The following is a 27,667-nucleotide window of genomic DNA, read 5'->3' on the forward strand; positions in this document are numbered from 1 at the left end:
CTCCCCGTCGCCCCACCTCCCTCTCTCTGTCCTACCCTCTTCCCCTCCCCAAAGCACTTGTATATATTTGTACATATTCATTACTCTATTCATTTTATTTGTACGTATTTATTACTCTATTTTATCAATGATGTGTATATAGCTATAATTCTATTTATTCCAATGGTATTGACACCTGTCTACTTATTTTGTTTTGTTGTCTGTCTCCCCCTTCTAGACTGTGAGCCTGCTGTTGGGTAGGGACCGTCTCTATATATTGCAAATTTGTACTTCCCAAGTGCTTAATACAGTGCTCTGCACACAGTAAGCGCTCAATAAATATGAATGAATGCATGAATGAATGAATGAAGATGAGGAGTTCTGTTTTGGACATGTTATGTTTGAGGTGAAGGCAGGGCATCCAAGTAGAGATGTCTTGAGGGCAGGAGGAAATGCAAGATTGCTGAGAGGGAAAAAGATCATGGCTGGAGATGTAGATTTGGGAATCATCCACACTGAAGTGGTAGTTGAAGAAATTAGAGCCAGTGAGTTCTCCAAGGGAGTGGGTGTAGTTAGAGAATAGAAGAGGACCCAGAACTGAGCCCTGAGGGACTCCCATGGTTAGAAGATGGGAGACAGAGGAGGAGCCCACGAAAGAGACTGACAATGAGTGACCAGAGAAATAGGAAGAGAACAAGGAGACGAGTGTCAGAGAAGCCGAGGCTGGATAATGTTTCCAGGAGAAGGGGGTGGTCAACAGTGTTGAAGGCAGCTGAGAGGTCAAAGGAAAAAGACCATTGGATCTGGCAAGAAGGAGATCATTTGTGACCTATGAGAGGGTGGTTTCTGTGGAGTGAAGGGGACAGAAACCAGATTGGAGGGGGTCAAGGAGGGAATTGGAGGAGTGGAACTTGAGACAGTGGGTGCAGACAACTTGCTTAAGGAGTTTGGAGAAGAATGGTAAGAGGGAGGTGGGGTGACAATTGGAGGGAGCCGTGGGGTCAAGGGAGGGTTTTTTAAGATTGGGGAGAGAAGGACATGTTTGAAAGCAGTGGGGAAGAATAATAATGATGGCATTTGTTAAGCGCTTACTATGTGCCAAGCACTGTTCTAAGTGCTGGGGGAGATACAAGGTAATTATGCTGTCCCAGGTGGGGCTCACAGTCTTAATCCCCATTTTACAGATGAGGTAACTGAGGCACAGAGAAGTTAAGTGACTTGCCCAAGGTCATGCAGCTGACAAGTGGTGGAGCCGGAATTAGAACCCATGACCTCTGTCTCCCAAGACTGGGCTCTTTCCACTGAGCCATGCTGCTTATGAAGAAGGTACCGGAGAGCAAGTAGTTGAAGATAGTGGTCCGGGAGGGAAGAAAGGAGGGGGCAAATGTTTTCATAAGTTGTGAATGAATGGGGTTAGATGCACAGGTGGAGGGGGGTTATTTTGAGAGAAGACAGGAGATCTCCTCTTGAGATACTACTGGGAAAGATGGGAGAGTTGAAGGAGGGGCAGGAGGAGGGAGGAACTGACGAAGAGCAAGGAAGATTTTAGGGAGATCATGGGAAGCAGCGTGGTTCAGTGGAAAGAGCATGGGCTTGGGAGTCAGAGGTCATGGGTTCCAATCCTGGCTCTGCCAATTGTCAGCTGTGTGACTTTGGGCAAGTTACGTAACTTCTCTGTGCCTCAGTTACCTCATCTGTAAAATGGGGACTGTGAGCCTCACGTGGGACAACCTGATCACCTTATATCCTCCCCAGCACTTAGAACAGTGCTTTGCACATAGTAAGCGCTTAACAAATGCTATTATTATTATAATTGTGGGGGAAGAGTTGAGTTCAGTAGAGAAGGTGGTGTTGAGGGTATCATTTTGGTCATCAAGGGAAGGTAGTTTGGCTTTGGAAGCTAAATGGAGCACGGTGACTTGAGAAAATTGGATGGGGTCAAAAGATCAGAGGTCCCTGTGTTGGAACAGCACAGATCTGTGGGGAGGAGGCATGTGAGAGAGAAGGAAGATGAGGAGGTTGTGGTCAGATACAGGGATTTCAGTGTTGGTGAGGGTAGAGATTGTACCATGACTAGAGATGATGAGAATGAGTGTGTGATCAAGTTGGTGAGTAGGCGAGCTGAGGTCGAGCAGGAGGTTGGTGGAATTGAGGAGTGATAGAAAGCGGACAGCGGAAGGGTCATTTGGAACATGTATGTGCCAAGGATCAACGTAGGGATGGAGAAAGAGAGAAGACATTGCCTGTGCACTCAGGTGCACTTAAGCACCCTTAAAGCACTTTGTTAATCACTCCATCCCCAGCCCCACATATCCTTATACTCTGCCATTTCCCCTGTCTGTAATTTATTTTATTCTCTACCAACTCTGTTGTATTGTACTCTCCCAAGTGCTTGGTTCAGTGCTCTGCACGTGGAAAGTGCTTAAAAATATCATTGATTAACTAATCAGTTAGAAAGTGAGCTTGGGAAGAATAAAGGATCTGAACTGGGGAGCAGTAGGACATAGAGAGCCACCACGTAGGATGGGGAATGTTGGTGCAGAGGCTTGTAGCCAATGATGAGGAGATTCTGCTTGGTGCGAAGGGAGATAGTTAACCACTGGAGGTTTTGGAGGAATGGAGAGATGTGTGCCAAATGACACGTCAGGAAGGAGATCTGTGTGTAGGATAGATTGGAAGAGGAGAGGGCGGAGGCAGGAAGATCAGGGAGCAAGCTGATAAAATAAGCCAACATCACATACACAGCCCATGCCTCAATTAGATTGATTCCCTGGTTATTAGGTTTTCAAAGTGAGATCCTGCAAAGTAAGCATTTGATGGTCATTTCAAGTATGATGCCATGTCTGCTGTCTTTCAGAGCCTGCCACTAAGCACAGGGAAAGCCAGGTGAGAGCATGGATGACTCAATGAAATCATCTCCAGTACTGCAAAAACAACTCATGTGCATGCCCTGCTGGCAATAGGATGCAATTCCTCTAGTGATCTGAGTGTCTCTTGGTTTTATGAGCAGCCAAAGGGCAGTGTTCCTTCCTAAAAAAAACCCTTAACTGCTTATGGTTTACAGAAGGGGTAAGCACTCTACTCTGTGGCATCCAGTGGCATCCTGGACTCATTAGAAATTTGTGACTGCCGAGATACATGCTAAAGATTTAACTGGCTGTTTGGCATATGATCCATTGGTCAGAAACACTAAGGCATTTATGAGGCTAGTTTCAGTTCCTGTATATCTCTACCTCAAGGGACTACTGATTCTATGCTTGGCACGGTAAGTGCAATTATTGATTTTGTGTTGTTTTGGTGACAACCACAAAATCAATAATCTTTTCACTGGTTATCTTCCAGGTCTTTATTCTGGGTTGGGTCCTTCTAGACTGTGAGCCCACTGTTGGGTAGGGACTGTCTCTATATGTTGCCAACTTGTACTTCCCAAGCGCTTAGTACAGTGCTCTGCACACAGTAAGCGCTCAATAAATATGATTGATTGATTGATTGGGTAGAATCAAAGAACCCCCAGTGGCCTGATTATCACAATAGATTCTGTGCAGGAATATTTCTGCTTTCTGTTTATAACAACGCCAAAAATACCTCATTCATTCATTTGTTCAATCGTATTTATTGAGTGCTTACTGTGTGCAGAGCACTGTACTAAGCACTTGGGAAGTACAAGTTGGCAACATATAGAGACGGTCCCTACCCAACAGTGGGCTCACAGTCTAGGAAGGGGAGACAAAGAACAAAACAAAACATATTAACAAAATAAAATAAATAGAATAAATATGTACTAATGAAATAAATAAATAGAGTAATAAATACGTACAAACATATATACATATATACAGGTGCTATGGGGAGGGGAAGGAGGTAAGGCGGGGGGGGATGGAAAGGGGGAGGAGGGGGAGAGGAAAGAGGGGGCTCAGTCTGGGAAGGCCTCCTGGAGGAGGTGAGCTCTCAGAAGGGCCTTGAAGGGAGGAAGAGAGCTAGCTTGGCCAATGTGCGGAGGGAGGGCATTCCAGGCCAGGGGGACGATATGACCTCACCATGTCAGTAGTACTGTAGTCATCATATAGGGATAGCTTTTTCTTGTTGGTCAGTAAATCATATTTATTGAGCACTTACTGTGTTCAGAGCACTGTACTAAGTGCTTGGGAGAGTACAACAATAAAACAAACACATTCCCTGCCCACAGTGATCTTACAGTCTAGAGGGGGAGAAAAACCTCACGAAGAACATAATTCAAGACCTACCTTGGAAGCCTTCCAATTGAACAGCAAGTTCAAAGTTCAGAGCAGGAAACTAGGCCTGATCAGATGTGGGGGTGAGCACAATAACCGTGTCCTGTATGTAGAATGGACCATGTCAACTGGTCTTCCACAGTGCTTTGTACCTTTCAGGGTACCTCCTTCAAAGTTGTAATTAGAGGAAGGTAGATCACGGGGTTCAGATCTCAGGACATCTTTCTCATCTGATAATTTGGGGCAAAATTTCTTTGGCCCAGGGTTTTAAAAAGCCACACTGTACAAAACTTCCACATCTCATGCCCCAGCACTTCCCTGGAATGGGATCTGATGTTACCACTCTAGGCCTCCTGACTAAGGATTAGTTGGGAGCCTGATACTGCACGGCAACTGATAAACTCAAGATAATGGGAACCAAGGCATTACTTAGGTGGCTACAAACACACTTATATGTGTGTGTGTGTTGTATATAGCAATACAAATAAATATAGAATATACATTTATCATATGTAGTATACATATATGTGAATATATATATGAATAATATAATTTTTGTTGTAGCTGTAACATTTAAAAGAAAAAAATTAGATTTAAAGGATTGACAGAGGTAATTTACCATAAAACATCACAACGTACAACATTCAGACAAGAAGGGAATGAATCAGCAATTATATTTTCCCATATTCAATGGTTCTTCCTGCTCCAATTATTGTTCTATGTCTGCCTTCCTATTAGAGTGTAAGTTTCTCTTGGGCAGCAAATGTACTCTTGATATACTCTCTAAATCAATCAATTAATTAGTGTTATTTACTGAGCACTTAATGGTACAGAGCAGTGTACTAAGAACTTGGGAGAGTACAATACAACAGAGTTAGTAGAAACATTCTCTGCCCACAAGGACTCTTAATATAGTGTGTCATACTCAGTAGGTGCTCAATAAATATAAATGATGTATTGATTTCCTTGACTTTAGTTAGAGCTGCAGAAAGCTCCCTCTAACCTTCCCCCTAAGGACAGGTGACATTCCACGTTCCTTGTTAGCAGGCAGGTTTGGCAAAGGAGTATTTAAAGTGCTGCCCATTTGTCAGGAGAAGAATTCTCATTGTTCTGTGTGGACTTGTAATGAAGCTAAACTGCTTAGACTTATCACATTGCCTGTCACACTTCAGGTGACATGAACAGAAATTAAACCCTGGGAGAGATTGAAAAATCAATTAGCAGACCTTACCTCAATTTCCTGATAGGAGTTGTTGATCATGGCTATTAACATATTGAGAAGCACAACCACCATGGTAACATTATAAACACCGTAGAGGACGTAGCCGATATTCTCAATGAACTTGTGATCATACTTCAGCACCACTGATATCACTTCAGACAAGCCAAATATTGACCAGAATAAGGTTTTAAAGCTCTCTTCTACCCTATAAATTAAACAAACAATCCTTTTATTACGGACATGGTCCAGAGTTAATCATAAAAAATGGGAGTTTTGCCAGGGCAAATAAATTGCATCTCTGCTCCTTCCCTTTGATTGTATCATTCATCCCAGGGGACTCTTGGTGCCTATGTCCTGATCCGATAAAGTACGTGACACCTTAAGAAAGTGATAAAACAGCTCTGGGTCATTTTAAGAGACAGCATCTGTTGTAATAATTTGTTATCTCTTTTCCTGGCTGCCATGCTATTTAATCTTGCCTTTTATTAAAACCACAATTCAAAATGAATATCTGGTCATATCATTGAGCTCATAACCCTTCTGAGTATATTTCCAGCAAGAAACATGATTCCTTTTGTTCAAGAATACCCTGCTGGCCTCTTTAGTATTAATTCAATATAGGTACTGTGACATCAAGAGGGGAAAGGAGAACCAACTCCAGGCACAGCAAAGAGCACCTATAGACAACATAGGACTAAGTCTCGGGATTCAGGCTAATCTGTCTTTCAATCAATCAATCATACTGACTGAGCATTTACCATTTGCCTAACACTGTACTAAGTACTTATCAACAGATGAATCCATTTATGTCCAACGGCCTTGCTTTTCTCCTGATGTGGACATGGCAATTGATCCCAGTTTTCAGCATTGTGTGAGGCTTTGTTTGACTGTATCCTTACAATGCTAACTCTGTTCTCCTGTCTTTCAGTTTCCCAATTTTGACTCACCATGCAGCAGCTGTTTGGGTAGCCTTCTGTTGTTATGTCTCACCAGGAGGAGTTATGTTGAAAAGAGCTTCAATCATAGAAGACTATCAATAAGCCAGTCAGAATTAAGGAGTGATATTGCAAAAGAGCATTCAAGAAGAGAATTATGACAGGGACTGGCTGTACTATGTTCTTATGGTGAAGAGGAATTAAATCTGCATGAGGAAACTGAAAAGCTTGTGAGAGTGTTCAAATTTCTAGGTTTAGAAGGTGGAGAAGGCAAGCTAAAATCAATAAGCCCCCTGTCAATCTTCCTTCCTCTACCCTCTGCTGAGCAACCCTACCTGAAGCCCTCTGTACTCTGCAGTGACTCACATTTTCAGTCTCAGGGTACAAACAGTCATTTAAAGTGACAGAAAGTGGAGGAGATAAGGACTAAGGTAAAGCCCTATGAGTGAAAGGGAAAGCAATTAATCCAATTAAACAGGATCTACATGGAGCTTGGATATGTCAGGTCTTTATAAAACCTGAGCAGAAATATGTTTGGTACCCAAAGCTGGATTTAGAGTAAGAGAAGAGAAATCATGTGGAAAACTGTGCTGAGAGGCTTGACTCCATTTCCCTTCCTCTATATATGTGGAATGTGGTGTGAGCCAGATTTTTCTGCCATCTGAGGGAAAGAGTGCATTTGTGTGCTATAAAGCGGAAGGAGTTTTACTATTTTCCTGCTAGAGATTTAATGCATATCTATAAAACTACATTAAAGTCTTCTCTCCAGAGCCACAATCAAATGGAGCCTCTCAATGAAGGAAAGGGCCTCTTTGCAGGCTCTGGGCTCCTTAACTTTTAGGGGTCTCTCTGGACTTCGTCTCCTCTTGTGAATCAGCATATATTTCCTATTAAATAATAAGTACTTTAAATCAACCTAGTCCTAGAACCTTGAGGGGCTTAATGGGAAAATAGCAAATTATTGATAATAATAATAATAATAATAATAATAATAATAATAATAATAATAATAAATAATATTATTTGTTAAGCACTTACTATGTCCAAAGCACAGTACTAAGCACTGGGGAGGTACAAAATAATCGGCTCCCACATGGGGTTCACAGTCTAAGTAGAAGGGAGAAAGGGTATTGACTCTCCATTTTGCAGATGAAGAAACTGAGGCACAGAAAAGTTAAGTGACTTGCCCAAGGTCATACAGCAAATAAATGGCAGAGCCAGGATTAGAACCCAGGTCATCTGACTCCCAGGCCCGTGTTCTTTCCACTAGGCCATATTACTTCTCATCTTTGATGAGGAATCTTTTAATTTTTCCTGATATCCTAAATTCCCCTTGCAATGAGGTTGTTTGACTTGTCAGCTTTCTGATGCTGACCCAAGAAAGAAGCTTGGCAAGATGCAATGTAGGGTTTTTATAGTCCCTTAGATTGTCAGCTTCCTGAAGGCAGGGGCATGTGTCTTCCTTCTGTTGTACTCCCCCAATCATTTAATGCAGAGCTGTAAATTTGGTGGCTCAGTAAATGCTATTATTTGATTAACTGCTTTTCATCACTTCACCCGAATTTATGGAGCCATAGGCTCTGCAGGTGCTCACTAAATAGAGAATGATAATGACGGAGATGAAGATGACAGATGTAGAGTAGAATGGGATCACCACCCCACCAGTTTCTCATCTTCCCTACCAAATGTTCCTTTCTCCTTAACTTTCTCATCATTGTAGACAACACTACCATCCTCCCCGTCTCTCAAGCCCACAACCTTGCCCTAATCCTTGGTCCCACCCTCTCTTCCAACTCCTATATTTGGCCTGTCTCCAAATCCTTTCCGTTTTTTCCTTCACAAAATCCACTCCCTCCTCTTCATCCAAACTGCCACCTCCCTGGTCCCTCTGGTCCAAACACTTATCACATCCCAAATTGACTCTTTATCTAGAAATGCTCTGGGCATGTTACTCCCCTCCTCAAAAATCTCCAGTGGCTACCAATCAATCTGCGCATCAGGCAGAAACTCCTCACCCTCGGCTTCAAGGCTCTCCATCACCTCGCCCCCTCCTACCTCACCTCCCTTCTTTCCTTCTACAGCCCAGCCCGCACCCTCCGCTCCCCTGCCTCTAATCTCCTCACTGTGCCTCGTTCTCGCCTGTCCCGCCATCAACCCCCGGCCCACGTCATTCCCCTGGCCTGGAATGCCCTCCCTCTGCACATCCGCCAAGCTAGCTCTCTTCCTCCCTTCAAGGCCCTACTGAGAGCTCACCTCCTCCAGGAGGCCTTCCCAGACTGAGCCCCCTCCTTCCTCTCCCCCTCGCCCCACCTTTCCATCTCCCCGTCTTACCTCCTTCCCTTCCCCACAGCACCTGCATATATGTATATATGTTTGTACATATTTATTACTCTATTTATTTTTTTATTTTACTTGTACATATCTATTTTATTTATTTTATTTTGTTAATATGTTTGGTTTTGTTCTCTGTCTCCCCCTTCTAGACTGTGAGCCCACTGTTGGGTAGGGACTGTCTCTATGTGTTGCCAACTTGTACTTCCCAAGTGCTTAGTACAGTGCTCTGCACACAGTAAGCGCTCAATAAATACAATTGATTGACTGATTGATTGACTACTGCATCCAGCCTCCTAATTGACCTTCCTGCCTTCAGTCTCTCCTCAGTCCAGTCCATATTTCACACTGTTGTCCAGATCACTGTCCTAAGATGTCATTCTGCATGCATCTCCCCAGTTCTTGAAAAATTTCACTGGTTTTCCTTCGATCTATGCATTAAAAAGAGATTCCTCACCATCGGCTTTAAGGCATGAAATTAGTTCTCACCACATTACCTATCCTCGCTCCTCTCCCAATACATCCCAGCCCACACTCTTTGGTCCTCTCCAGCCAATCTTCTCACTGTGATTCATTCTCATCTCTCTCACCAAAGACCTCTTGTTCGTTCCCTTCCTCCTGCTTGGAACTTCATCCCTGATCACATCTGACAGACCACCCCATCTTCAGGGCCCTTTTGAAATCATATCTCCTCCAGGAGGTCTTCCCTGATGACTCACTCACCTTCCCAAACCTATTTCCCTGCTGTCACTTCAGCACTTCTGCATCACTCAAGCACTTGGGTACTCATAGTACACAGTATATACTTATATACATATCTTTATAGTCTACTGCTTCCCCTTATGATTATTATGGTATTTGTTAAGCACTTGTTATGTGTCATGCACTGCTCTAAGTGCTGGGGTAGATAGAAGTTAATCAGTCCCTCTTCCACATGGGACTCACAGTTTAATTTACCTTAGTGCCTGTCTCCCCAACTGCATGGTAAGCTCCTTGGGGGCAGGGATCATATCTAACACCTCTATTGTACTCTCCCTACATCTCTATTATACTCCATGCATCAGCGCTCAGTAAATACTATTGATTGATTTCTCTCATTATATTGCTTCCTTCTCCCTTTTATCTCTGCCACCCCTAAACAGAGACAACCGTACTGTTCACATGCTACTTCCAGCCTCTCATGGGCTCTATCTTGCACCTACAAAATAGTTTGCGATTATCTAGTGAGTTGCAGCAAAGGCCTGAGGAGAGGAGACCATGTCTCATTGTTGCCCAGGGAAAGATAGTAGGACCAAGGTGAGGGGTCAGGAGGTCTGGGTTCTAATCCTGACTCTGATCGACTGGCTGTGTGGTCTTGGACCAGATGCTCAACTTCTCTGTGCCTCAATCTCTTCAGTAGAAAATGAGGAGTAGCAGTAGTAGTTATAGTAATATTTATTGAAGACCTATTTGGTGTGGGGAACTGCATTAGGCTCTTGGGAAGCACAGAATAATGAAATGGCACATCCTGCCCACAAGGAGCTTATACTCTATTGTGCGGTGATAGCAAATTAAAGGGACAGTGATTGAGGCCTAGATGAAAGACCTGACCTGCATCCACTGTAGTAGAAATAGTAATCACATTTACTAAGTGCTTACTGAATGTAGAACACTGTACTAAGCTCTGGGCGCACACAAATGGAACTTAAACACTGTCACTGTCCCTTGGGGGACTCACAATTTAAGAATATCAAGAGTAATAGCAGCAATAACTGGAGCAGTGTAATAATAGCATCTAAGCGCTTAGTATTTAGCTGCTCCACAGGGGCCCTTCTCTACTTGGGACAGGGAACTAGGAATGCGAAAGATAAGGAATAATTATTAGCCACTACAGCACCACACAATAAAGCATGGTCCAGTGACTGCCATTTTAAAAAGAGAGTTGCCTCAGCACATCACATCTAAGTTTTGCAGGTCCCACTGCAGAAAGCCCCTTGAGTGAGACCCTACTGGGGCAGGCTATATCCAGCAGAGCAGAGCCATTCTCAACCAGCAAGGATCTGCAAGGAGCTTAGGATGCTTTCCAGAGGATGGAACTGCAAGCAAACATCCTAGTGTAATGTGATGCAGGTAAACTTTTGTATCTAGGCATCTGTTAGTTTGGATGAGAATCTTAGGAGTGCAGTACTGCACTCTGCACACAGAAGTCAGCCATCCAGTGTTCCTGTAAGCTCCTGCTTACATACAGTAAGTGCCCAGCCGAGCAGTCTGTGCAAAGTCAGGGCTCAATAAATACAATGAAACGAGTGAGTGAAAATTTCCAAGGAGGACATTTCACGCTGTATTTTAGCTGCCAGCAAATAGGAATAAAATTATTTGACTCCTGTGTAACTCCTGAGTGTCAAAGGCAGTGTTTGTGATCTATCCTTTGAGCAATAATAAAGCCAGTCACAGCCTAGGGACTCAATTGCCTTCTACCTTGCTATGGAAAATAGGAAAATCTAATTGTGACAAATTCTGCACAGACCTCCATTAAAACACATCCCCAGGTGACACAAAATGTTAAGAGACGGATTTGCTCTGATTAGAAAATGTGAAATAAGCTTTATGAGGCAGACTCAGTTGGGGAGCACAGTGTCATTCTAGTTGCGTGGAGCAGACGGGCTTTTTCTCCCGGAGGAGAACAAAGTTGGGATGATGATGATGATGACGATGATGGTAATGATGATAATAATAACACTAATAATAGTAATATTAATATAAGTGTTGTATTTGTTAAGTGCTTACTATGTGCCAAGTACTGTGCTAAGCACTGGGGTAGATACAAGACAATGAGGCCCCACATGGGGCTCACAGTCTTAATAGGAGGGAGAACAGGTTCTGAATCCCCATTTTGCAGATGAGGGAACTGAGGCACAGAGAAGTTAAGTGACTTGCCCAAGGTCATGTAGCAAGTAAGTGGCAGATCTGGAATTAGAACCTAGGTCTTTTGACTCCCAGGCCTGTGCTCTTTTGGCTAGGCTGAGCCACTTCCCCACCCTGGCCAGGGCTGTTTGGGCAAAAACAATATTGATTTTCCCAAACCCTAGAACCCAGGGAGTTCTGCTTGGCAGCAAAGCATCCTGCTCCATTTCTGCCCACCATGAAAGGCACTTGTTGCATGAGGTCACAATCGTTCTGGATCACCTTGAGGTTCGGAGTCCACCCCATGGACCTCTGACCTTGTTCTTCCCAGGTTACTTCAGGCCTGACTGTCTGATTCGTCTTTGATGACCTCCTCTTACTGTTTCAAACCAGGAGAGGTATCAGGCCCCAACCTGATTTAGCAGAGGAAGCTAATAAAGGAGTAGAGAGGGGTGGAGGACACTTTCAAATCCCCTTAATGGAACAGCCGTTTTATAAAAGACTGTGCCAGAGACGTGCTAATTGGTAGTCTTGCCAACATTATTGTGGGCATTGGGGGTGGGTTGACATTTCCCACCTTGAAAGCTTCGGCCGTCTCTCCCTTTCTCCCTTCACTGCCCTCCCCTCAGTCCTCGGTACTGAGTGGCAGAGAGACAGAGGAATGCAAAGATCTAGGGACAGAAGAGCTGCCAATCTAGTCAGCAGCACTGAGCCCCAATATGAGGCCCAAAAGCCACGCAAGTGGCTTTGGTCTCAAAGTGTGGTAAGTGCAGCAGGTTGATCGAAAGCCATGCTGACACCTTGGTTCCTGCATCACTGCAGGGGCAAGACAAGGGGTTCCGGTGGTCTTGCAGCTTTGAGCCAAACTTGGTTTTATCCATGGGGCAATTTCCTAGCCCCCATTCCCTCAGGCCCCTGGCTTGTTGACTGACTATGATTCCTGTCTGTAAATAAAGTCTGTCCGCCTCCACCATTATACCATAAGCACCGTGAGGCCAGGGAATGTGTGTATCTTGCTTCCATTTGTCTCTCCCACGTGCTCATTACAGTGCTTCACCCTCAGTAGGGGCTCAATAAAAAAGGTATTCTCGGAGTTGCGATTTCCAGGACCATGTTGTGCTGGTGCAAACCCAGCCACAAACCGGCCCATCAGGGTGACTGCAAGGGCCACATGGAGGCAGCAGAGAAGAGTTCGAGTGTAGGTTACGTAAGGGACAGACACATCCCTCCAGTAGGGCTGAAGTCAGGTCTCTGCCTATCCTTACTGGAGCCCCAAACACACTGGAGAATATCATCTTCTTTATATCCATCGATTTTTTTAATTAGAGAAAAAGATTATTCTGGAGTGATGAGCAAACTCTAAAATCATGTCCACAAGGAAAATGACATTATTGGCCAAGATTCCTTCAATCCCCCTTGCATTCCTGGCCTATTGACCCTTTCCCTATTCGGTGAAATACCATTCATTCCTATCTATCACAGTTCAGAAGCTCCTAACAAAGATGGTAAGAACGAACATGCCTCTGTCCCTTCCTGTTTATGAACATGTCTTGAAACTCTGCTGCTTATCCCTCCCTGTAATTTATTTTCATGTCTGTCTCCTCAGCTATATCGTAATATCCTTGAGAGCAGGGATCAAGTCTCCTGACTTCAGGAATGCTCTCAGCTGCTTACTACAATGTTCTGCACAGAGTAAGTGCTCAATATAAATATTATTGATTGATTGTCAGCAAATATGGACTCTTTGGGAAAGGGCTCCCTATTCAAATGGCTCAGAAATTGGCATAAGGGGACAGAGATGGAATTTTTTGTTTGGTTTGATGGCACATTGCCTGTAGCCCTGCAGCTCCTCGGGGATGCAGAAGGGGATGATTGCGCTGATCTTGTTCCTGGGAGAGGGACCATGCACCTGTACAGGAGCAAAAGGCAGAAGGGAAGGAAATTTGCATGACAAATAGGACAGGGAAGAATCCCTGGGTGAGCCCCTCTCAGGACCCTCTCTTCTTTGTTTCCAGACTGGGGAACTCTGATTCTGTTTTTAATTGCTAAAATTCACTGATTTATCAAAGAGCAATAAAACTCCCAACTCCTGAGGCCTGAATAGAGGCCTGCTACCAACCAAATGCTGCTACCTTGGCAGCATATATTTAATGGTGCACTGATAGACAGAGAAGTAGAAAATATAATTAAGTGATTTGCAGAATTTGGGAGAATGTGACATCAGGTTTCTCACTGAATTGAAGATTGATAAAGATATACTAGTGTCCAATCTTGTATAAAGCAATGAGAACTGAACCCAGCAGAGAAGAAATATCCAGCTCCTTGACCTGTTTATCCAGGGTCAAATGCAAAAAAGAATAGCAACAAGAGGGTCCTGGAATGCAATCAGCTGGGCAGCATCGAGGCAATTCTCGTGGAAACACAGCTCCACTGGGTGGGTTGTGTGAGGAGAATGGCCTCTCCAGGCAGCTGCCAAGTGGCTGATTTAATGGCTCCATATACAAGCCAAAAGGTTCAGTGAAGAGACCCAGTGAAGCATGGCCTCAGGCAATGTAATGGAGCAGTGGACCATTGAGGCAGATGGCCTCCAGGAGAGGAATTGCTCTCCTCAAACAAAAGCTTGGGAAGATCAGAATGAGAAGAGGCTGCGATACCCATGTGGGACAGAGACTGATTATCTGCTCCAGTGCTTAGCACAGTGCCTGGCTCATAGTAAGCCCTGAACAAGTACCACTAAAAAAAAAGGCAGGCTAGGAAACAGACTGGCAATTCAGTCAGTCACTAAATCCTGTTGGATGTGTACTTGTCATATCTGGTTTCAACAACTGCATCCTTGCTGACCTCCCTGCCTCCAACATCTCCAGTTCATACTTCACTCTGCTACCCAGATCATTTTTCTAAAACATCATTTAGAATGTGAATGTCTCTCCATACCTCGAAAACTTCAATGGTTGCCTGTCTATGTCCACATCAAAGAGAAACTCCTTACCAGTGGTTTCAAGACACTCAATCAGCTCTCCCTTTCCTACCTAACCATACTCACCTCCTACTACAACCAAGTATGCACACTTGGCTCTTCTAATACCAACGTACTCACTGTACCTCTACCTCATTTCTCTCACTGAGTACTGTGTGCTCTCCCCTCCCCACTCCTTTTGGGCCTGAGGAGAGAGATGCTGCCAACAAGGTAGCTGCTGCTTCTGGTCCACACCCCTATGCAGCCTCCACACCCTGGGGCCAAAGCCCATTCTGGGGTTGGGGGTAGGGCAATGCCACATGTAAAGGAGGCATCCTGCTCCAAGAGGAACCTGGGAAGGGACAGCAGAGAGGGGATGAGCAATCCCCTCCACATCATGACTCTGGTTAATCTGTTGCTACTCCTCTGGACATCTTGGGCTGGAGAGTTGGGCTCTGTCAGTCTCACTGGGGTCACAGTTAAGTGGAGAGTTTATTCCAGATGTCTCCCAACATAACTCTCAGCTTACTTAAATGCAGGATGGGTTCTGGCATGGGCCCTTCCAGGGCCCCAAGCTGCCCAGATGGACTGTGGCACATTTAGGGTGGGCAAAGGGATGCAAGTGGAATCTTACTCCCTCTCCATCCTGTTCTAGCAAAGGTGCCATCCTGGGTACACTTACCCAGAGCTGGGCTAGCCCTAGGCTGCCATAGTCTGCTCATCACTGCTGACAAGAGTCCCACCTGGCATGTTTGACCAAGCTGGCACCATGATGGTCTCAAGCCCAAACAAGGGGACCTGATTCTGATCCCCGAGCTGGGGTTAAGAAGGCTAAAATCAGCTTCAAGCACTGGGATCAACAGTCAGAATTCTCAATTTTCCATCCAAGGTAAATCCAAGCCCAGGACCTTTTCTTGCTGTATAGGCATCCAAAGTTCTTCCCACAAGACCTTGCCAGCAGATAAGTTCTGAAAGAAAATGTCAGTGTGTCTACCAAGAAGAGGAAGTAATTCCTTTTTGGCAGCATGGCCTAGGGAAAGGGGCATGAGATTGGGAATGAGGAGCCCCAGGTTCTGGGTCTAACTCTGCATAGGCCTGTTCTGTGACCTTGTACAAGTCATGTCACCTCTCTAGGCCTTAGTTTTTTCATCTGTAAAGTGGAGATAAGACACCTGCTCTTCCTTCCTCTTAGACTGTGAGCCCAGTGTAAGGCAGAGATTGTGGGCGATCTGATAATTCTGTCTTTATCAATCAATAGAATTTATTGAGTGCTTCCTATGTGCAGGGCACTGTGCTGAGTGCTTGGGAAAGAACAACACAACAGAGTTGGTGTTTGGAGCTCAGGAAGTGCAGAATTGATAGTCCACTACTCAGAAGGGCCCAGGAGGCCAGAATCAGAGCAGAGTCCACACCAAACCCAACAGCATAATGCCATCTTGTGCGGTCCAGGGGAGTCCCCTTTGCGGCTCCCGGCAGGTACTCACGTTGTGAATGCCGGGTTGTATTTTGCACCAAGGTAGTAGGAATACAGGTTGAACATCCCAATCATGAAGGCAACAAACACCATGATAAAAATGACCATGAACTTGAAGATATCCTTCACCGTTCTTCCCAAAGAAATTTGCAGAGGTCCAAAGCTCTCGTTGGCTGGAAGAATGTAAGCAATGCGGGAGAAGCTGAGTACCACAGCTATGGCATATAGTCCTTCTGATATGATTTGAGGGTCAGAGGGTAACCACTTGTTCCTGGCTAGAAGAAAATTATATACATTGCCCGTTAGTGACAACGTCCTCGCCCCTGAGTTGGAAATTCATATTGACAAGATCAAGAAAGATTAGATCTGGCAGCACATGGACAGTTTCCTATGGCAAGAGCCTGGGGCCCTCAACACTTTCCCTTTAATATACCATAAAGCAAAGGCAGGGTAAGAAACACTCAGGAGAACAGGCAGGGGAGAAGAGCGGTGATAAACCCATGGAGGGACCCTCCTCCTCCCACCTAAGGAGAGAAAGCCCTTAACCTTAAACCCTTAAGAAAGCCTGCAGGGTCGTGTCATTCCACCAGAGGGCGCCTCTTCCCCCTCCAAGTCCAAGTCTGGAGTCTAATCATTCTCCAGGCGGAATCCACACTTCACGTCTTTTAATTTCCCCCCAAATTGATAAGTTGGAGGGAGGACTCAGAAATAGCAATCAGAGCAACCGGGAGATTCTAAAAATTCGACATTTTTCAAGGCGAGGAAAATGTGGATTCTTTGGCTTTGCCCTGTGGCTTTTTATTAAAGGAACCTAGGCTGTGGGAGTCTGGAGGTGTAAGGGAGTGAGTGGGTGGGGAGGGGAGAAAGAAGAGTTGGAAGCATCTTTAGGATGTTCAATCACTTCCACTTTAATGCCTGACCATCCTAAACGTGACCCATAGAGGAAGCCACTTTGGTTTTGAATTTCTGGGAGAGACATGATTTGTGCCCAGCTGGCTGAGAAGGCCGGGATGTTAGAAACTGGACATCCAAGGGTCCTTTCTGATTCCTGTCCCTGCCCCTGCATGCACCTCTGAACTTTCTGATTTCGGACACTCCAGGCCCAATTCTAGCCCTACCCACCTTTCTAGCTAACTCCTGACCTATCGTGATGTCTCCCCAAGTCTGCCAATGAACAGACTTGCCCTGACTCTAGCAGGGTGCTGGTTCCTCTGGGGGCTTATCTGCACCTCATCTTCCAACTTCCCTAAGAGCAAACCCCTAGGAGCCTGAGCAGCCCCTCTTCTGAGTAAAAGCCCTGGGTCCATCCAGCCCAGGTTTCTGCCTTCTAAAACATCAACGAGGGATGCCTGGAGGAAGCGTCTGACGGCTCACCTGTAGCCCAATTTACAGTTCCAGTCCAGAAATCTGGTTTGATTGAATCAATTTTGTGGGTGAGTTTCATTTTGTTTCAAAGACATCAAGTTTATAGTCTATTATCATATTAATCAAGGTTTCCAGCAAAAAGAGTAGCATCAAATTCCCTGCAATGTTCTGAATTATTTAGGCAAACATGCTGTTTCTTAGTGTAGAACTGATCTATTCACTTCTGTGCTACAGAAAAGAGTTTCTATGTTCACTTGGGAATAAAAAGTTCAGGAAACAGGTTAATACATTTTGTTTCCCTAGTAATGAATCTCGGTTATGTGGCTCTTTATCATGTCAAAGTCAATAGATATACGTGACCTTGCATCCGGCTAAGGGACCGATCACCCAATCGCATCTAGGACTCATAAATTTGATTTTTTTTCTTTGTTTTCGTATCCAGGCCCAAGAGTACAGCAAGACACACCTTAGCTTTAGATGCTATATACGTCTTTAATTGAAGGAAACAAGGAAACATTTTAAAGTGGTGTGGCCTATTGGATACGGCCCAGGCCTGGGAGTCAGAAGGACCTGGGTTCTAATCCTGGCTCCGCCACTTGCCTGCTGTGTGACCTTGGGCAAGTCACTTCACTTCTCTGGGTCCCAGTTACCTCATCTGTAAAATGGGGATAAAAACTGTGAGCCCCATCTGGGTCATGGACTGTGTCCAACCTGATTATCTTGTATTTACCTCAGCACTTAGTAAGTGCCTGGCACATAGTAAGCACTTAGCAAATACCATTAAAAAAATATTCCTTTCCGTTTTAGAGTTTCTGAGTCCTGGGCACATTAATGGTCAGCTAGGATGATTAAAGAAAGACTCCCAATCCAGAAGTTCAAAAAGAAAAGTCAAATGAAGGGAGTATTCTGTGCCCAATAAATTTATAAGCGTGGAAATTCTACATTGGAAAACCATTCAGGTCCATATGAAATACGGTAACTAAAACTTTGTACTGGCTTAGAAAAATCAGGCTTGTGCCCTCTGGGTTAGCCAACACCTTAAAATTTGCTTCTTGTCATAAAAGCCACTTTTAATGATCTGTCAGGCAATAAACCATTCCCGGGTCACCAGCTTCTTCGATGAAGCAGTCTCTAATAGGATTGTTAGGTAACGCTTCTAAGTCTGATAACAGAAACTGGGAATAGCTGAAAAACCACAGGGTGTCTTCCCATCCTCTCTAATCCTGGAAGGAGCAGCCCCTTAATGTGTTATCTGCCTCCCTTCTTTCTTTAAGTTAACCTTTCCTGGGACAAAAATCTCTCCCCGGGCACCACAGCCAAATTGGGCTGGGCTTGGGGTGGGGGCATCCCATCCCCTCCAAAGTTCACTCGATCATCACAGTTGGGCTCTGGTTGAGAGCAGAGGTGGGGCCCATTAGAGGGCAGACTTGACCAAACGTTAGAGTGGGAATCAAGCGCTTGCTCTAAACATTCCCCAGATGGACCTCGAACAAAGGAAACGAAGCCATAAGATGGCCTGCCTTCAGTGGGGGAGAAAATGTGATAATAGAGCCTTAAAAATACATGGCATCAATAAGCCATTTCAGAAGGCCAGCATTGCACTCCCAAGAGAGGCTATTCAGGGAGTTCAACTGTCAATCAATCATAAGGTCAGTTTGGCTGCCGCTGTGTGGGCTTCCCCTGAAGAACTCTGGATACTTCATGCTGCTGCCCGGATTATCTTTGTCCAGAAACGCTCTGGACATATTACTCCCCTCCTCAAAAACCTCCAATGGCTACCGATCAATCTGCGCATCAAGCAGAAACTCCTCACCCTGGGCTTCAAGGCTCTCCATCACCTCGCCCCCTCCTACCTCACCTCCCTTCTCTCCTTCTACTGCCCAGCCCGCACCCTCCGCTCCTCCACCACTAATCTCCTCACTGTACCTCGCTCTCGCCTGTCCCGCCATCGACCCCCAGCCCACGTCATCCCCCGGGCCTGGAATGCCCTCCCTCTGCCCATCCGCCAAGCTAGCTCTCTTCCTCCCTTCAAGGCCCTGCTGAGAGCTCACCTCCTCCAGGAGGCCTTCCCAGACTGAGCCCCTTCTTTCCTCTCCCCCTCGTCCCCCTCTCCATCCCCCCGTCTTACCTCCTTCCCTTCCCCACAGCACCTGTATATATGTATATATGGTTGTACATATTTATTACTCTATTTATTTATTTATTTATTTATTTTACTTGTACATTTCTATCCTACTTATTTTATTTTGTTGGTATGTTTGGTTCTGTTCTCTGTCTCCCCCTTTTAGACTGTGAGCCCACTGTTGGGTAGGGACTGTCTCTATGTGATGCCAATTTGTACTTCCCAAGCGCTTAGTACAGTGCTCTGCACATAGTAAGCGCTCAATAAATACGATTGATTGATTGATTGATTGATTGATTGATAATCCCTGTCCCTCCCCCAAACGCCCCCAAGGCCCTGACTGAGCCAAGTGGATTCCACAGCTGAAACTGCTGTGAGACATCCCTGAGGTGAGTACTGTAGACTGGGGCCCAGGTCTGGGCTTTCTGGGATCAGCCCTGAGGAACAAGAAGGGACATAAAATAGCCCTACCAGACTCACCAGATGGAACAAATCCCACTTTCCCCAGCTCAAAATCTGCCCAGTGGACAGGGAAACTGGCTGGGCAGGAATGGGGTGCAGGGCCTGGGCCTGGATGGAGAGGAGCGGGGAGTCTGATCCTCAAATATCCCCCTCCCCACCTGGAGACTTCCCAGCAGGGAAACCTTCCACTGGGAGAGGTGTGGGGATCCAGGGGCCCACCCTCTCCCAGGATCAGCTGTTCTCCACGGGAGGCTCTATCCTCACCCTGAAGCAGCGGGTGAGGCTAAACTGGCCCCACGGATCTTGGCTCAAGCCAAGTGTTCTCTCTCAGGTCAGGCAGGAAGACACTGGTTCTTCCACTTCTCCAGTTACTGGCCGAAAGTAAGATAACAGACTTCCCCTCCTATTAGAGTGTAGGCTTCTCCATGGCAGGGATACTGTCTTATACTTCTGTTGTACTTTCCCACTCTGTTGCTGTACCCTGTGCTGATCTAACCTCGGGCTGCATTGTTCTGAGGTTTGCACTGCTGCTGCAAGAAAGGCTGAAGTTGGTGGCTGTCTGCCTTGTTATTTTAAGAGGATAAACTATTTGATCAACTCCCAGCACAGCATCTGCTATTCTCTCGGTAGTGCACTCCAGCCCAGCGTCTGGCACCCCATGGGGGCCCAGTAGGTTGGTCTGCACACAGTGGGTGCCCCATCCAGTGCCTCCCACAGAAGGCCAACCTAGGACGGCACCATGCCCATAGCTGGGGGCCTAGTACAGTGCTCTGCAATCCATGGAGCACCCAGAATGGTGCCCTGCACACTGTGGGGAGTCAGTAAAGTGCTCTGTTCAATGGGTGCCCCCAGTATAGTGTTCTGTATACCATGGGAGCCCAAAACAGTGCTCTTAAACCCAGGGCACACCCAGTACAATGCCCTGCCCATAGCAGGGGCCTGGTGCAGTGTCCTGTAACACGGGAGACTCCCAGCCCAGGGCACAGTACACAGTGGGCACCCAATCCAGTACCCTGCACACCAAAGGGGCCCAGACAAGTGGTATGCACACCGTGGGTTCCTCCAATACAGTGCCCGGCCTACTGTGGCCACTGAGTCCAATGCTTTGCACATAGTGCATGCTTAATAAGAAGCAGCAGAGCAGCAGAGAAGCAGCGTGGCTGAGTGGAAAGAGCACAGGCTTTGGAGTCAGAGATCGTGGGTTCAAATCCCGACTCTGCCAATTTCCAGCTGTGTGACTTTGGGCAAGTCACTTAACTTCTCTGTGCCTCAGTTACCTCATCTGTAAAATGGGGATTAAAACTGTGAGCCCCTGGTGGGACAACCTGATCACCTTGTAATCTTCCCAGCGCTTAGAACAGTGTTTTGCACATAGTAAGTGCTTAACAAATACCATCATTATTATTAATATATGCTGTTGACTGACTAATTAGAAGCCCCATAAATTTTTTCTAGCCATCTGATACTCTTAGAAGTTTCTGCTCCAGTAGTATCCTCCAAAAATAACAATGTGGATACTAGGATTATAACGCAGCAGAATCCAGCTACAAAGACTTTCCTCATACTCACCAGCCTTTTCTAAGACAGTTTCTGCAGAGAAATTGCAAACTCAAGAACTGGCAGTTAAAATTGAATTTAGCCCATTGAGAGAGAATTATTCCAGCAGACTAATTTACAACCATTCACAACAGAAGGAAATTAGTTTCCTCTTCGGTTGTTGGTTTACAATTGGCTTGCCCAACTCTGTTGCTGTATCCTGGCCTTATCTAATCTCTGGAGGCATTGTTCTGAGGTTTGCACTGCTGCTGAAGTTGGTAGCAGTCACCCTTGTTATTTTAAAAGGGTAAACTCTTTGATCAGCTCCCAGCACAGCACCTGCTGCTGTCTGCAGTGCTGCTCCTGAGCAAGGCAGCACAGTCTAGTGGAATGAGCACTGGTCTGGGAAACTCGGGTTGTGGCCCACCTCTGCCCCTGGCTTTCTGTGTGACTTAGGCAAGTCATTTGACCCCTCTGGATCTCAGTGTCCTCATCCGTAAAATGGGGATGTTAATAATACCTGCCTCGCGGGGATGTTGCCTACGCTGAATGGGATCACAGACGGGGAAGTGCTTTGGGAAAGTGCTGTACAACTGCGACTTTGGGTTGTTACACTAATGTCCCAGAACGGAGACCCAGGTGAAACAGCGGTGCCTTACCGTAGGTGAAATAAGCCACTTCTGGGGGCAGTGAGGCATTATTGAGGTTGTCTCCATGGACGTGTTGATCAACATACAGCTGGGCTTCACTCGCTTTGAGAAAAGCCATAAAGCGAGCGGTGAACGAAGCCACGAAGATCGAGAGCATCCCAAAATCGAGAAGGTTCCACAGGTGCATGACGTATTCCCGAGGTCCTTCCTCCCAGATCTCCTTGCACTCGGACCAGATCATACCTGTGGGGAAAGTCCCTCTGAATAGCATCAAAAGGCTCAAATAGTAAACTCCTTTAGGGCTGTGCTGTGCCTCTTACGATTTTATGTTCCTAATTGCCTGATGGAGTGTTCTGTACAGTAGGCTTCCAAAAGAATGCTTTGCACACAGCAGGTGTCCAGTACATATAGTAAACACCCAGTATAGTTCTCAGTAAGACTGTGAGCCCGTTGTTGGGTAGGGACCGTCTCTATATGTTGCCAATTTGTACTTCCCAAGCACTTAGCACAGTGCTCTGCACACAGTAAGTGCTCAATAAATATGGTTGAATGAATGAATAGGTGCTCAATAAATGCCATTACTTAATATTGAAGACTAACCTTTTCCTGCTATAATGTGGAATGGAAAAGGAAATTCTGATGGCGAAAGACTAAGTCCACTTGCAAGTTCTCTCCCGGAAACTGTTGGCTCCTCGTGAACAGGGGGCATATCTGCTAACTCTATTGTATTGTACTTTCTCAAGCGCTTAGTACAGTGTTCTGTTCACTGTAAGGGCTAAATAAATACCAATAATTGATTAAAATGTTGTACCCATTCATTTTTCCACTAAGTATTCCCACTTCCCAGACCCCTTCCCTTACAGCCTTGATGTCACTCTTTTCTCTGCTGGTTAGTGCATCGCTGACATGTGAGGACACTGCTTTACACTGTTTAGGGTGTGAGTTTCTCCTGAAGGCAACTACATGAGGCAGCAGTCCACATTCTGCTAAATAATCTGTATTTTCATTGCTTTTCCCTACATTTCCAATTCCACTCATGTTCTTCAGGACACCCAGGTGGGCAGGGCACCGTTCCTCAACACGCCAAACTGCCCCTTACAAACACCCAAATGTGGCACAAGTCACTCTTTTGGGTCCAAAGATAGGGAAGAACCTAACCCAGAAGGTCTTTCAACTCACAGTTGCTTGGGGAAGCAGCATGGCCTAGTGGAAAAAGCATGGACCTGGGACACGGGTTCTAATCCCGGCTCCACCACTCATCTGCTGTGTGACCTTAGGCAAGTCACTTCACTTCTCTGTGCCTCAGTTTCCTCAACTGCAAAATGGAGACTCAATATCTGTTCTTCCTCCTCCTTCGACTGTGAGCCCCACATAGGGCAGACTGCCTGACCTGATTAACCTGTATCTGCCCCAGCGCTCAGAACAGTGCTTGACACAGTAAGTGCTTAAGAAACACCATAAAACAGTCTATTCTGGAGCTGTATAACAGAAGGACACTGTTTTTTGTAACTGGAAATCTGGATTTTAAGCCAGTTCTGCTAGTGGTCAAGGTTTCTGCCTGGACTACTCCATCAGCTTCCTTGCTGACTTTCCTGCCTCCTATCTCTCCCCATTCCAGTCCATATTTCACTGAGCTGCCCGGATCATTTTTCTACAAAAACATTCAGTCAATGTTTCCCTACTCCACAAGAACCTCCAGTTCTTGAGCCACCTCTGCATCAAGCAGAAATTTTACCATTGGCTTTAAAGCACTCATTCAACCTCGCCCCTTCATATTTTACCCCTGATTTCCTACTACAACCCAGTCCCCTCAATTCACTACTCTAACATCGACCTACTCATTTTGTACCTCCAACTCATCTATCTTGCTGCCAACTTTTTGCCCACATCCTACTTCTGGCATGAAACTCCCTCTCCCTCCATATCTGACAGGCTATCTCTCTCCCCACCTTTAAAACCTTATTAAAATCACATCTTCTCTAAGAGGTCTTCGCTGACTAAACCCTCATTTCCCCTATTCTCTCTCCCTTCTGTGTCACCCTCACACTTGGATTTGTACCCTTCCGTCACCCCATGCTCAATCATCATTTATTTTATTATCCATCTTTTAGACTGTGAGCCCACTGTTGGGTAGGGACTGTATCTATATGTTGCCAATTTGTACTTCCCAAGCACTTAGTACAGTGCTCTGCACATAGTAAGCGCTCAATAAATACGATTGATGATGATGATGATGATCCATCTCTCCCTCTAGATGGGGAGCTTCTTGTGGGCAGTGAACATGAATATACCAGCTCTGCACACAGGAAGCACTCAATAAATATGACTGATTGGCGGATTGACCGAAGAACTCCTTAGGGTGTTCTGCAAGGTAGATGGACTCAATGGGAATCCTGAAAAATTGCTGGCTAATGTCAGGTACTCCTCTCAGGGCTGCACTTGGAGAGTTTTAGTACTCTTCCAGTCTCGGCTATGGGAGAGAGAGTCAAGCGTGAGTGGTTCTGTGCAAGCCAAAGATCCAGAATCATTTCCTCTGTGCTGTTTCTTAGTCCTGTAGTCTCAGGACTGAGGCCCATCCCTTGTTCTCAATGGGAGACACCATCTACCAAAAGTACCATTTGTGAAATGGCTATCATTCTAAAGGTATTAATTAAGGGTAACTTCTTAGTGCCTCTGTTTTCCCCATCTGTAAAATGGGGATTAAATACCTGTTCCCCCTTAGATGGTGAGACCCAGGTTGGGCAGGGACTTTGTCTGACCTGATAGTTTTGTATCTACTCTAGGGTTTGGCACATAGTAGCACTTAATAAATATCACTGTTTTTCATTATTATTATTGTTGTCATGTTGACAACAACTGTTCTAAGCACTGGGATAGATACAAGTGAATCAGATTGGAGACAGTCCCTGTTCCACACAGGGCTCCAACATAAGAGTTATCTTAAGATAAGAGAAGTTATCTTATCTCCATTTCACAGATGAGGACAATGAGGCCCAGAGAGATTAAGTGGCATGCCTAAAGTCATGCAGCATGCCAGTGGCAGAGCTGGGGCTAGAACCCAGGTCTCCTGACTCTGAGGCTCAAAACTTTCTCCGCGGGGCAAGATGCCTCAGGTTGATTTAAAAAGTGATATTCAGTGATAGTGATACAGTGTTAAAGTAATACAATCAAACAGTGATATTCAGCTCCAGAAGACTGAGGATTTTGCTTGTGTGGTAAGAATGTTGGAGGAAGAAGTGATCGACATCACTCAATCAATGGCTTTTATTGAGCCTTTCCTCTTTGCAGAGTACTGTACTAAGTGCTTGGAAAAATACAACAGAGTTGGTAGATGTGATCCTTGTCCATAAGGAGCTTACAGTCTATTACAGTCTTACAGTCTTGCATATGGGCGAGGATCACAGCTACAGAATAGAAAGGAAGTGTAAAGGAACACTTGCCCAATTTCCTTCTTCCCTCCCTACCTGCTTTTGCCCACAGGCTCACAATGAAAAGCTGATACCATACTAAATGCCTCTTCTCAAAATCTGCCCCCTCTACCTGTACCACTGACCCCACCTTTTGTACCTTATCAAAACACTTGCCCCCTCCCTGACTGCCATCTTCAACAGTTCGCTCTCCAATAGCTTCTTCCCCACTGCTTTCAAACACTCTCATGTCTTCCCTATTCTAAAAACCCCTCCCTTGACCCCACTACTCCCTCCAGGTATTGCCCTCTCCCTCCAACCATACCTTTCCAAACTCCTTGAGCAAGTTTTCTACATCCACTTCTTTCACTTCCTCTCCTCCAATACCCCCTTGACCCCTTCCAGTCTGGATTCTGCCCCCTTCACTCCACAGAAATTGCCCTCACAAAGGTCAACAATTATCTTCTTGCCAAATCCAATGCCCTCTATTCCATCCTAATCCTCCTTGACCTCTCAGCTGCCTTTGACTCTGTCGACCAACCCCTTCTCCTGGAAACATTATCCAACCTTGGCTTCACTGACACTGTCCTCTCTTGGTTCTCCTCCTATCTCTCTGGCTGCTCATTCTCAGTCTCTTTCACAGGCTCCTCCTCTGCTTCCCACCCTGTAACTATGGGAATCCCTTAAGGCTCAGTTCTGGCTTCCCTTTTATTCTCCATCTACACCCACTCCCGTGGAGAATGCATGCACTCCCATGGCTTCAACTACCACCTCTTTGTGGATGATTTCCAAATCTACATCCCCAGCTCTGATCTTTCTCCTTCTCTGCAGTCTTGGATTTCCTCTTGACTTCAGAACATCTCTACCTGGATATCCCTCCAACACATCAAACCTATCTGCAACAGAACTGCTTATATTCCAACCCAAACCCTGTCCTCACCCTGTCTCTCCCTTCCCTGTAGACAACACCACCATTCTGCCTGTCTCACCCGTTTATTACCTAGGTGTTTTACTTGACTCATCTTTTTCATATAACCCTCCTATTCAATCTTGCACCAAATCCTGTCAGTTCAACCTTCTCAGCAGCACTAAAATCCACCCTTTCCTTGCCATTCATTCATTCATTCATTCAATCATATTTATTGAGCGCTTACTGTGTGCAGAGCACTATACTAAGTGCTTGGGAAGTACAAGTCTATCCAAACTCCTACTGTGCTGACCCAAATGCTTATCCTAACCCTCCTTGACTACCGCACCTGCCTCCTTGCCAACCTCCCTGCTTCCTGTCTCTCCCCACTCCAGTCCACACTTCAATCTGCTGCTCAGATCATTTTTCTTAAAAAAAGTTCAGTCTATATCTCCCCTTTCCTCCAGTGATTGCCCATCCACCTCCACATCAAACAGAAACGCCTCGCCCTCTGCTTTAAAGCACTCAATCAGCTTGGCTCCTCTTACTTCACTTATCACCTATTACACCTCAGCTGGCACATTTCACTCCTCTAGAGCCAGCTTGCTGTGTCCTGATCTTACCTACTGCTTGCAGATCCCTTTCCCACATCCTACCTCTGGCCTGGAATGTCCTCCAAATTCATATGCGACAATCACTTTCCCCACCTTCAAAGCCTTATTGGAGGCACAGCTCTTCCGAGAGATCTTCCCCAATTAGGCCCTCATTTCCTCTTCTCCCACTCCCTTTTGCATCACCCTTGCACTTGGATTTGTACCTTTTATTCACCCCTTCCTCAGCTCCACAGAATTTATTAACATACCCGAAATTTATTCATTTATATTAATGCTATCTCCCCCTCTAGACTGTAAGCTTGTTGTGGGCAGGGAACTTGTCTACTAACTCTGTTATGTTGTACACTCCAAAGCACTTAGCATAGTACTCTGCACATAATAAACACTCAATAAATATGATTAATTGGTTGATATATGCCAGATCACCACTCTCCCCACCTTCAAAGCATTACTGAGTGCTCATCTCCTGCAAGAGGCCTTCCCCAATTAAGCCCTCTTTTCCCTGGATCCTTCTCCCTTCTGCATCATCTATGCACTTGGATATGTATGCTTTTGAGCACTTGATAGTCATCCTACCCCTAGCCCTGTGGCA

General features: G+C 45.6%; 1 protein-coding gene across 1 annotated transcript in view; it reads right to left on the minus strand.

Moving 5' to 3' along the window:
* TRPC7 (transient receptor potential cation channel subfamily C member 7) overlaps nucleotides 1-27,667 on the minus strand; it is a 130,667-nt gene that overhangs the window by 15,849 nt on the left and 87,151 nt on the right. The window contains exons 5-7 of the mRNA XM_038771694.1: nucleotides 22,157-22,390; nucleotides 16,023-16,287; nucleotides 5,443-5,638 (exon numbers count right to left, since the gene is read on the minus strand). Coding sequence (XP_038627622.1) covers nucleotides 5,443-5,638; nucleotides 16,023-16,287; nucleotides 22,157-22,390 — 695 coding nt within the window. The remainder of the gene's footprint in view (nucleotides 1-5,442; nucleotides 5,639-16,022; nucleotides 16,288-22,156; nucleotides 22,391-27,667) is intronic.

Source organism: Tachyglossus aculeatus, chromosome X1, assembly GCF_015852505.1.
Source record: "Tachyglossus aculeatus isolate mTacAcu1 chromosome X1, mTacAcu1.pri, whole genome shotgun sequence".
Lineage (NCBI taxonomy): Eukaryota > Metazoa > Chordata > Mammalia > Monotremata > Tachyglossidae > Tachyglossus > Tachyglossus aculeatus.